The sequence below is a fragment of the Patella vulgata genome, chromosome 5 (genome assembly GCF_932274485.2).
Source record: "Patella vulgata chromosome 5, xgPatVulg1.2, whole genome shotgun sequence".
Lineage (NCBI taxonomy): Eukaryota > Metazoa > Mollusca > Gastropoda > Patellidae > Patella > Patella vulgata.
The window spans coordinates 38,966,458-38,979,261 of record NC_065883.2 but is presented as its reverse complement, the minus strand read 5'-3'; the positions used below and the strand labels follow the sequence as shown (position 1 = coordinate 38,979,261).

At 36.1% G+C, this 12,804-nt stretch overlaps 1 protein-coding gene across 8 annotated transcripts in view; it reads right to left on the bottom strand.

Annotated features, from left to right (window-relative positions):
* The window catches only part of LOC126820659 (signal transducer and activator of transcription 2), a 127,929-nt gene that overhangs the window by 41,062 nt on the left and 74,063 nt on the right, over positions 1-12,804 (bottom strand). For 7 of the 8 annotated variants that reach the window (XM_050548767.2, XM_050548770.2, XM_050548769.2 and 4 more), the window contains exons 11-14: positions 2,371-2,457; positions 1,993-2,172; positions 1,682-1,783; positions 596-700 (exon numbers count right to left, since the gene is read on the bottom strand). In XM_050548767.2, the coding sequence (XP_050404724.1) occupies positions 596-700; positions 1,682-1,783; positions 1,993-2,172; positions 2,371-2,457 (474 nt within the window). Of the gene's footprint in view, positions 1-595; positions 701-1,681; positions 1,784-1,992; positions 2,173-2,370; positions 2,458-12,804 lie in introns of those variants that run through there. The other variant, XR_007680060.2, reaches the window with a different exon arrangement.

Below are 12,804 nucleotides of genomic sequence, written 5' to 3'. Positions count from 1 at the left end.
GATGAAGAGCAGGTAAAAAAGCCGTTGTCCTTAGAATTCTTTTATTATGATGCTAATTAGTTATATTCGGCAAAATGCGTGAACAGTTGAAATCAAATGCTTCTCGGGAGCATATAGAAAACGAGACGGTGGACTGATTTTAAAATGTCCACTGTCTCTTTAATATGCCTATCTTCATTTGCCCGTATGGGACACAAATGTAGGATAATAAACCCCATTTCATTTCATGGGTTGAATGCTGATGGAGCAATGTGTGCCGATCTTTTGCTCAAAAGCATGTTTGAGGTGGAAATCTTGAGATACACAAACTGGAAGTAGCATACTAGTAGCTATGTAACCAATGTGATATCTTTAAAAACGTAGCTTAATATTACTTTAAATATTGAAAAATGTAATATATATCTTACTGTTGTTATTAAACTTCTAGATATTAAAATTTAATATATTTCTTACTGTTGTTATTAAACTTCTTGATATAAAATGTAATAGATTTCTTACTGTGGTTATTGAACTTTTAGATATAAAAATGTAATATTATATATTTTATACTATTGTTATGAAACTTCTAGATATAATTATGTAATATATTTCTTACTGTCGTTATTAAACTTCTAGATATAAAAATGCCGACTAGTAACAAGAATGCTTCATCATTTCCCAAGTTGTAAGATCGACCAGCCTCGTTAAACTGTAGCTGATCCTGAAATATTTAAGTTATAAAACTATACCAGATATTATAATGGAAGGGGACGTTAAGTATTGTTTAATGGTCGAGAGCGAGGCATTAAGTAATATATTGAAACGGCACGAGGGCCGTGAGGTCCGAGTATTGTTTTAATATATTACGTAATATCTTAAACTCGAGACCATCAAATAACTTAAAGTACCGACACTCCGCACGTGCTTTTACAGTAAAATACGTCACGCGAGTCCAATATTTCACTAGTATAAATAATGTACAATTGGCAGGTTGCCCATACTACTATTTGAAATGATGGTACGCCAAAATCAAAGGATGACGTCACATCTGTATTTTAAATGAAGCTATTTCACACACACACGTTATAATCACACCGTCTGATGGAGTTTCATCCTTCCGTAACATTTAGCAATTGGGCACATTAAAAACACGACGACTTTTTATATTAGTGCTCACATCGAATGTTTATTTTACTATTCAAATGCTATCGATCATTCGATTCGATGGCCGTTGTTTGGCGCATTTTTATACCCCCACATTTTAGTGTGGGCGTATCATGTCGCCACCCTGTCCGTCGGTCCAGCGGTCCGTCAACAATTGGCTTGTAAAAGCTATTGAGGCTACAATTTTTAACGTGTTCTTTTTTCAAATTTGGTTTGAATCATTTGAGTCCTGTCGGAACGAACCCTATCAATATTCAACTTTCTGCGTTCTGGGATTTTACATTTTCCTTTTACATAAGCTGCAGTTGGGACAAAGCTTCTGCGTGGGCGTACTCTACGCTTTGCGTGACTATCTCTAGATTTCTAGAAACTATAGATCTTTCCAATGAATATAGTTTCAATTTTCTGTCTGTTTCTTTGCAGCTATTAGTTGAGTTCATTAAATTAATATTAGTAAATATCTCTGACGAGATACATGACTGACCAAATTCCATTGCCTGAAAGGGGTTTAAATAAACTATATTATAATGTTTATTACCAATTCTATCTGCCAGAAATAACCATCCGGAAATCTTTTGTTGTTTTTTATCATTTCAAACACAGCAGCTTTCCGGTGTGTTCCTAATACACCCGTAGCAGGCTGAAAGAGAAAATGTTGTGAATAATATTCAGTGGTACGCTCAATTAAGGCTATTCCTGCATATATTCATTCACTTTGATTAGTATTTAACTGTAGTATTTCGTGAATATTATGCAGTCCATGAACTATTATACGTTGTTTAAATCGATCTGAAATCTTCAGCAACTTTTTTCTATAATACAATACAGAATACAATACATATTACTTACCATTATTTCGGTCATATGATATGTAAAATTTTCCATGACATATTGTAGTACTTGTAACATGGCGGCCTGGTCTCGCTGAGCTAAACCAATCCTTCCCCTTCTATCATTCACCAACAATGATAAGTTATAGGCATTTGGACCAATTAAATCATTAAATATAGGATATATATTACCACTAGGCTGTAAACAAATCATCAACAAAATATAAATAACATTTTAAGTTGTAGTAGTAGTACCTTAGGTCTTTAACGTCTGCTTCCACAAACGTAATATCGCAGACAATATTTTATTTAAATTTTAATTTACATATATATACCTAATGATAGCTAATGTCTGTGGCGAAATTTATATCATATGCATGTTTATAACAGAACTTACATTAAGATATATTCTATGTAAAGCTGCTACTATTTCTTTTAATACAATGCCAAATAAAAATACACTGCTAGGTCGATTTAGTGATTTCTGAAAGGAAAATAACCAACAGTTATTAAATCATCAGATTTAGAGCTGAATGGTTCATGAAGTGATTGTTACTAGTAAAGGAGAACTATGGCCGCCCCTCACCACTTTCAAATAAATTGATTCCCTTTCCACCACTATCACCAACAACACCATTGCGCCCTATCCTGGTTAGCCTTGTGCTAGCCAAGAAATACCTACAATACAATAACCACAGTAATCCTAGCGCATTAATTAAATGTGTTCTTAAATTGGTATTAAAACAGAGCTAATATATTTTCCTGCGGTTGAGGGAACCGAATTAGAAGGGACAAAATTTCTCTCCATATGCGTAGTAATATATAGGGTATGAAGTACTGTTTGTCAGTAAATAGTCTTACGGAGTCATTCAGGTCGAAGTCGCCAGATTCAACAGACGTTTTTTACAATTAACACTGATTTGTTGTCATTACGTGTACGTTTCGACGGACAGGTTGTTTATCTACGATATCATAATAAATCAACACGAAAACAATCAATCTGCTGTATCTCTAGCTGACATTTTAAATGAAGTGAAAAATCAAAGAATCGAGACAGAAAAGAAGTTTGATATGTTACGGGCAGAAATACAAGGGACTATGCAGAAATTCGCATCTGACGTAAAGAAGATCAAGACAAATCAAGATCATGACTGGAAGTTTAAGGGAAATAAAATTCAATTTGGTTTTAACGTAGAACTGGGAGATAAGATACAACATATTAGAAATGCAGTTAATAATGACGACAGAGAGATTGTAGATGGTTTACTAGATGATGTTTTGAGCAAACTAAGTGAAAGAAATAAATTGATTAAAAAAGCTGATTTGTCTACAGGTGGCTGCATGGGAGACTGTCAACCAGTATGTAGCTAATCCCTTGTCCAATGATTCGGAAGATGAGAGGAGGATTAGTAGAGCTGAACAGAGAGCGTTGAAGAAGGGGAAGGAGTTAAAAGGTAGATCTTCCGTTCCGAAGAGAAGGAGATTGTATGATAGCAATGACAGTTCGGTGACAGGAAGTTCATCTAACTTGGCTTCCTGTGTCCCTGCAACCGGTGGCGGGGGTAGGAATTATTCTTTTTTGTCCCCAACTAAACAGAGGGTCTTGTTTCAACTGTGGAGAATTTAACAATTACAAAAGAGACTGTCCCCACACGAACTCTTACAACAACACCACAACCGTTAAGTCAACACAGTGATGAGATTTTAACTTGTATAAAAGATGAGTATTTCATCATACTAATGATTTTAATGTTGATCAACCGGTTGTAGAAAGGTTTAAGCATGATTATTTCGAAAGCGAGGAGAGTCAAGCTAACATTTTAGTTAAAGGTCGATTACGCAAAAATGTGAAATTCTGGAAAGATATTAATTGTAATTCGTATATATTAGATGTTATTGAAAATGGTTATTAGATTCCTTTTAATGATGGTCCAGATTTTACGTTCTTAAGAAATAATAGATCTGCCTTAGATAATTCAGATTTTGTTGGGGCTAAAGATTTAGAGGTAAGGGGTCTGGTGAGTAGATGTCAAGTTCCTTCAAGAGTTGTTAATCTTCTATCAATGTCTATTCAGAGCAATGGTAAGAAAAGGTTTATTTTAGATTTGAGAGAGGTTAATAAATTTGTCGGCATGCAGACGGTTAAATATGAGGATATTCGTACAACATTGTTATGTGTTAAGGAAAAGTCCTGGATGTTCAAGTATGATATACATGTTGCTTATCATCATGTAGAGATTTGTGATGCACAAACTCAGTTTCTAGGTTTCTCATGGGTGATGAATGGAGTTGCAACCTATTATAAGTTCTTGGTGCTACCATTTGGTCTTAGTACAGCACCTTATATATTTACTAAATTATGCAGAGTTTTGGTTAAGAAATGGAGAAGTGAAGGTAAATATATTGTTATGTATATCGATGAATTACTGTGGCTAGGAGTGGTGATAAACTCTGAAAATCCGAATTTGAGAATTCCACAGAGACGATTAGATAAAGTCTTACTATGTATTGGTCAAATTCAGCGAGATTGTATATCGAATAAGGCAGTAGCTGTGAAAAAGATAGCGAGTGTTGTTGGTCAGATTATATCTATGTCTATTGTTGTTGGAAGTATTTCCCAAATTATGACACGATCATTGTCTATTGATATTTTAGATGGATCTAGTTGGGGTTCTAAAGTACGTATTTCGAAACAGAGTATTCAACCGTTATTTTTCTGGAAGGAAAATATAAGTAAAATTAATTCTAAAGTTTTAAATTTTCAGCCTGGCTTTGAACAAATAGTGTACTCAGATGCTAGTAATGAAGGTTATGGGGGCTATTGTGTACAAGCTTATCGGGATGTTGTTCATGGTTTTTGGACTGCTGAGGAAGCGGTTAAGAGCTCTGCCTGGAGAGAACTTGAAGCCGTTCGACATATTCTTAAATCTATAGTACATATCTTAAAAAATAAAAGGTTGAAATTGTTTTCAGATAATCAGAGTGCAATTTCTATTGTCCAGAAAGGTAGTATGAAGACAGAATTGCAATGTATTGTATTTGAGATATTTGGCATTTGTTTAGAAAACGGAATTATTCTAGAGATAGAATGGATACCTAGAACAGGGAATGTTAGAGCAGATTGTCTAAGTAGAATTGTTGATTATGATGATTGGGCCGTTGGAGATGGGATTTTTAAATATATTAGTAATATATGGGGACCTTACGAAATTGATGTATTTGCATCAGATAGTCCGATTCGGTTTGTTACATAATTCCCACCCGTCGGCTTTTCGGGTAGAAATCATGGAATAAGCTTTATTATGAAGTAGGTCTTCATAGTATGGGAGGCCATTATTTGAGGGTAGCCATTTTGCGATACTATTCCAACTTACTTTTATATTTTCACCTTATTTATAGTGTTATCGACATATTAGCTGTGATTTGGCAATGTATTCATATTTTCAGGGATCGTGACTATATTTCAGATAGTTTTCCATCACATCATGAAGAAGATTTTCCAAAATGGCGACCATTTTTGGCAGGAAAATCGGACGATAGTTAGTGTTAGTTGTATTTTACGTCCGCTTCCACCGAGGTGATATCGCACGATGTGCTGATTTTGATTAAGTAGTAGTGTTTGGTGTCAATACATATGTTTTCAGGGGCACAGATTCCATTTATAACCGTTACAACTGTGTAAAATGATCACATGTTCACCTATTTTGCATATGTCAAAGATGGTGGCCATTTTTGGCGGGAAAATGGGACGGTGTGCTGATATTGATTAAGTAGTGGTCTTTGGTGTCAATATTTCACCTATTTTGCATATTTCAAAGGTGGCCGCAATTTTTGGCGGGAAAATGGGATGGTGTGCTGATATTGATTAAGTAGTCGGCTATGGTACCAAGATATATTTTTTCGGGGCGGAGATTCCATTTCTGTCGTTTACAATTGTGTAAAATGGTCACATGTTCACATATTTTGCATATTTCCTAGAAGGCGGCTATTTTTGGCGGCAAAATTGGATGATGTGCTGATATTGATTAAGTAGTCGACTATGGTATCAGGATATATGTTTTCGGTGTACAGATTCCATTTCTGCCGTTTACAATTGTGTAAAATGATCACATGTTAACATATTTAGAATATGGCTGCCATTTGTGGCGGGACGTTTCCTAAACACATTACTGAAAAGGTTTCTGAATCCAATTCTGCTATGTATAAGCTTGTAGCATGTTCCTGGGAGCAGTGGTGTATTTTAACCATTACGTATATTATCCAACAATGAAAATTCCTCATCAGAGTTGACCACTAATATCAATATTCCAGGAAAATAGCACATTTACTTGGTTGATCGCGTTGTAGTAGTTGGACTCAAGTCTAATTTTAAGACTTGGTGGCGCCATCGAGACTCTCAGTTTATGTTGTCTGTCAGTTATAGATACAAAATTAACGATGGTTAAAATTTGAGAATTAATAAATTGATAAATTAAAAATAGAACAGAAATGTATGAGATTAAAAATAAAGCGGTATACAAAGAAATAAAAACAAGGACTTCAAATGAAATAGTAATACCTGCTATAAGAAACCTTCGTGGCATAGATTATATTATCAACTGACCCCAAGCTGCGTGTGGAAGAAGTCATTGAGAGGAATGCTGTTGCGTTGGAAAAACAAACTATATCACCACTTAAATGACGACGTTACCTGTTTATGACATCTCTGCCATCACTATTAAAATAACTGGTGGCAGTGATGTCAAAGTAGCCGGCCACATGCTCGTTCCACAACCAGCTTGAAAGTCACTTGATAACATAATCTATGCTATGGGGGCTTCGTAGCAAGTATTTCATTTACAGCCACGTCCCCATCACTCTGAACCACGTTGCCGCCTGGCTGGAACGAAGCTCCTGGCCACATGCTTGCTACGTTGTTACGACCTTTAAGTATATATAGGGAAGATACTGAACATCGTCCGTCAGCTCCAACTTAGCGTCCCAAGAATAAACATCAAGAAAACTAATAATTGTTCTTGATTGCTTGACTTTTGATTGTTCTCTGCTGTGAAAGTTAATGAGGACGTTATAGGCGTGGCGAGAAAAGGGTCTTGCGCCTGGTAGGCACGTCACTGGAGTGTGGTGAGAACGTATCCCGATCTGACTGCTAACGGCGAGATCTTGGTAGGAACACGTTGCGCGTAGCTAGAGCTTGGGCTTGAGGGTAGTAAGATCTTGACAGGAGCGCGCTGGGTGTAGCAAGCGCTTGGTTGCTCGAGGCAGAAGCATGATGGGTGTGTGTCAATTTCTTGCCACGTTTATTGGCGCAAGCCCAACGCTACCGTTACGCTCTCTATGCCTTCATGCCAGGAGACCGAGTGAATAGGCCTTTCTTTCCCAGGAAAATCGATATCAGCTCAGCGGTCATCTCGGGTGAGGAATTTTCATCGTTGGATAATATACCAAATGGGTACGACAGGGTACCGGCTTTCAGGAATGTGCTAGAAGCTAATAGCTTACATAGCAGAAGTATACTTGGAAACCATTAAATAACAACAAGTAAATAAATGATAATAATGTGTTTAGAAAACGTTCCACCATCTTGAAAATATGCTAAATTGGTGAACATACGATCGTTTTATGCAGTTTAATATGGCAGAAATCGAATTTGCACCCCTGAAAACATATATATTGACTCCAAAGACAACTACTTAATCGAAATCAACACATCGTCCGATTTTCCTATCACAAGTGGTAGCGATATTGGAAATATGCTAAATATGTGAACATGTGATCATTTTTCAAGGTTGTAAATGTCAGAAATGGGTCCTGCGCCTCCCCCTCTTCCGTAAACATATATATTGACACCAAACACTACTACTTAATCAAAATTTGCTTAAAATGACCGCCATCTTGGAAATATGTGAACATGTGATCATTTTACAAGGTTGTTAATGTCAGAAATGGATTCTGCACCCCCGTAAACATATACATGTACCAAACACTACTACTTAATCAAAATCTGCACAACTTCTCATTTTCCCGCCAAAAATGACAGCCATCTTGGAAATTTGCTAAGTATGTGAACATGTTGTCATCTTACAAGGGTGTAAATGTCAGGAATGGAATCTGTGACCCCGAAAACACCCACACCCACACACCCACACATACACACACACACACATATATATATATATATATATATATATATATATATATATATATATATATATATATATATATATATATAAGTTTTTGAAAAAAGAACTACATTATTTGTCGATTACTAGCACTTTCGCTTATTTTATTAAGCTCTTCAGATAATCAACATTTTGGTAATACAATAATGATTATGACGTCATAGCGTCATAGTAACACAGAGGGAACATAACTTTAATATCAAATCAGACAACAATAACTAGGCCTATATACAATGAAATTACTACAATTTTGCATTTAAAGCTGGCCGATATTTGTCAATAAAATATGCCTCTTTGGCTTCTAATAAATCATTATTATTGCTATTAAGCTTGTACATCGGAAAAACGCTAAATTTGCAACCACCACAAACATCTATATGTGCACTAAGGGGGATCATCCTATAATGTGGATTGAGTATATGATGTCGATGGAGGTTCATCCTTGTCTTTAGCATACTTATAGTTTTTCCAATGTACCGTCTATTACAGCCTGAACAAACAATCACATATATGACATAACTGGTTTTACAGTTCATGGGTTGCTTTATATGAAAGAATTATCGGTGATTTGGATTGAGGAGCCCTTAATTGTTATTTTACAGGTATTGCAATTTATTTCTCCACATTCACTAACCACCGGTGTATCTGGACTACTATCAAATTTTGAAGATGTTAGAATTTAGCTAGATTTCGTTGCTGTTTAAGACTGTTAATAATCTTAGTTTTAGACAAAATGTTTGACACAACCTCACTATTCTTAAGGATGTGTAAATTATTATTTATCAAAGACTGCCCATCTTCTTGTGAAGGGTTAAATGTAGTGACTAAAGCAACAATTAGATTTTCGCATGCTGGGGATGTTCTTGGTAGTCTTAATTTTGTCTGATCTAGACTTAAGGCCCGAATCGTTGCATCTTCTATGAGACCTAGAGGATATTCTTGTTTCAATAAGAATGTTTTTAATTCCTCTAGTCGCTTAACTTTGACAAGCGGGTTCGAAACAATGGTACATACTCTTCTAGCTAAATTATATGGTATGTTCCGTTTGGTATGAGAAGGATGACAAGAGTGAAAGTTTAGATATTGGTGGGTATCTGTTTGTTTGTAATAAAGATCCGTTTCAATCACCCCCTTTGGTAACAGATTAATGGTTACGTCCAAAAAGTTTAATGATGTTGGGCTAAAATCTATAGTGAATGTGATATTAGTGTCCAACTCGTTCAATAATTTATGTAATTTGGAGATAACTGTCATATCTCAGGAATAGACATAGGCGTACGGGCTCGATGACAGTTAGGGGGGCAGAACCCGAAATGCCCGAAAAAATTTCGGGTTTACAGACAGCGGCGTCGGTCTTCCACGAGAGGCGAAGAAGCAGAGCTTACCTTGCATGGACCCCCCCCCCCCCCCCACAAAGATAATTTTGGAATTTTTGACGGCTGCAAACACGTTTTACTGCTATTTCAATCCTTGAACAAAATGGTCTATTATAGCCTAATTAAGATGGCTGACTCGAATTCCAATCAAAAGATCGATCGTTTACAGTCCACGAAGACGGGACCGTTAGCAGAAAATTTTGAAAATTTAACTGCCGCAAACGCATTTTTCTGTTATTCCAGCCTGTGAATACAACAACTTCAATTTGGTCCAATAAAGCCCACCCGGCTGACCCGAATTCCACACAACCAATCAATCGTCGTGGAGTATGGAGGCCTCACCCTCCAGGAGAAAATTTTGAAAATTTAACCACCGCATATGCGTTTTCTGCTATTCTAGCCCGTGTAAGCAACTCCAACAGTATCCAATGGTTTTGTAACCTAAATCCCATTTTGAATTCCAACCATTCAATCAGACTGGTGCAGCTGCATTCACAAATAATAATCGATGCCCGAAAAATATCGCACAAAGTAGAGTGGCTCCAGACAAAATGTTTTAATCCATAGTCAACTCAGTACAAATTCGTGGTATTCAATTAAAAGATAAGTAAAATTAGTGTTTTATTAGGGCTCGGTGACAGGGAAGCAAAACTAGAAATGCCCGAAAAAATTTCAGGTTTACAGACAGCGGCGCCGGTTTTCTTCGAGAGGCGAAAAGCGGAGCTGACTTTGTAAGGACCTCCCAAGAAAAATTTTGGAATATTTGACGGCCGCAAACGCGTTTTACTATATTCCAGCCCGTAAAATTGGTGTTTTATTAGATTTCGGGCACTTTATTTTGCCAAGTAGATGAAATAAAAAATTTTTTTCACTTTACCCGTCTGCCCGAAAAGTCAGCTTGCCCGAAAGTTAGGGGGGCACCTGCCCCCCCCCCCCCTGCCCCCCTGGCTCGTACGCCTATGGAAATAGATGCATTTTCTTTATCATGGTAGGGTAGAAATTGTTTTATTTTACCACCCGTGTGTTTGATATCACGCGTCATGAAATATGTGGTTGAATGTAAAGCTTATCTTACAGTAATTATTCCGTTATGGAAGTCGGCGAGTTTTTGGCCGTTGATTTGTCCGAATGGTTACAAGTTTATATCTGTTATTAAAGATTGGGTTGATTTACCACGTTAAAAAGAGTTTTATAAGTCCTCGTTGCATTATGATAGTATATTTGGCACGAAATATTTAACGTTTCGGATGTTGGCATTAAGAATTGACTGTCGTAGTTAGATACGGTAATTGTAGCTTGAGAAAGCTAGAGTCGAGGTGACTTGGATAAGTTGAGATAACTAATGGTTTGATCATATGATGTGATGTTTATAGTTTATTTATGTTTATTGATGTGGTTTATAATGTAATTTTGATGTCAATCACATACAATAATATTATATTTTGCATATAACTATTGTCATGTTATAATTATAATTATTGCCGTCTTCTAAATATTTTTAGAACTGCGTATGGGACTGAGTTAGACGAGTTACCAGTAAGTTTATCGTCATCTGTGAATGTATTACCGGAGTTATTGGCCGATGTTAAGGCGAAATCTACAACTGTGAAATATTATCGAGGTTATTTAGCCTGGAAGAATTGGTTTCGATGTAATAATGTGCATGGAAATGTTTTACCTGCTAATCCTTTACATGTTGCGTTATATTTTACATCCTTGATGCAAGAAAAGAACAGTGCAAGTCCGGTGATTCATGCTTTCTACAGTTTAAAGTGGGCTCATTCGTTAGCTAATTTGACATGTCCTACAAGTTCTCAATTAGCGATTAATGTGTTACAGGCTGGAAAACGACGTTTAGCGAAACCTGTTAATAAAAAGCTTTCTGTTACCACCGAACATTTAGAATGTATGTATGATAAAACATTTGTTTCCGGGTGTGCGTATATACAAAGAATAATTTGTTCTTGTTTGTTGACGTACAGTGGTTTTCTTAGAAGTGCCGAACTATTAAACCTAAGTTTTGACGACACTCATTTGTTTATTTTTCTTGAGAAAAGTAAGACTGATATTTATAGAGATAGTGCATGGGTTGTAATAGCACGAACGGGCAACATATTATGCCCTGTTAAGAATTTAGAGCGCTATTTGGATTGGGCCGAGATAAATAAAGATGAAGACATGTATTTATTTCAGGCTTTGTGTAGGTGTTCAACGGGTTATTGTATTAAGAGTATTAATAGAGCACTTAGTTCTACTAGATTATTTGAATTGTTTAAAGAAATGTTTCAAGGGGTAATAGATTGTTCAAAATATGGGTTACAAGTTTGCGTGCGGGAGGCGCGACAGCATGTGCAAATAGAGGTATTCCTGATCATTTGTTCAAACTTCATGGGAGATGGAAATCTGAAAATGCTAAAGATGATTATGTCAAGGACGATTTGAAACAACTTTTAAGCGTGTCTTTGAGTTTGGGTTTATAAGGCGACTCTGTAATTTAAATTGTGATTTATGATGCTAGGTCTTTCTGTGACATTCTGGCGGTTCGACACTGCATACCACTATAAGTGTTATGAGTATTGATATGGAGCAGGGGAGGAAGAGAAATATATTTTCCTGTGGTTGAGGGAACCGAATTAGGAGGGAAATAAATTCTCTCCATATGCGTAGTGATATATGTCGTATGAAGTATTATTTGTCAGTAAATAGTCTTACGGAGTCATTCAGGTCGAGTAATCTGATTTACTGTATGTTGTGAGATAGAATATATAATTATTGTGATAATTCTGATATTTTATTTATCAATTTGTAATGGAATTACAATTTTATATTTACACGCCCGCGTATAGCTCCGGAGACAGTTATTGCTTGAAGGCGGACATAGATTTCCCAATGGGTATTTTTAGTTTTTTTTTCTGGTTGGCGGAACTGTCGGTGATGGAGGAAGATTGTAAGACATAGAGTAATGTCTGAGTAATGGTGTAAGATATAGTGTAATGATTGTAGATTATAATGCTGTTTGTATATAAAGAACGGTGTAGGACATAGATTTATGTCTGAGTAGTGGTGTAAGATAGTAATGATTGAAAATTATAATGTTGCTTGTTTGTTTTTATTCTTACTTTATCGACTTGTGTTGATATTTTTGGATATCAAAAAAGACGAGTAGGAGATTTTATTTATCACTCAATCCCTTCTTACATGCACAAATAAATAAATGTAATTCTTTGCTATAGATTTCACTTTTTTACTGAACCTGGTTGCATTATGGCGTAGTGA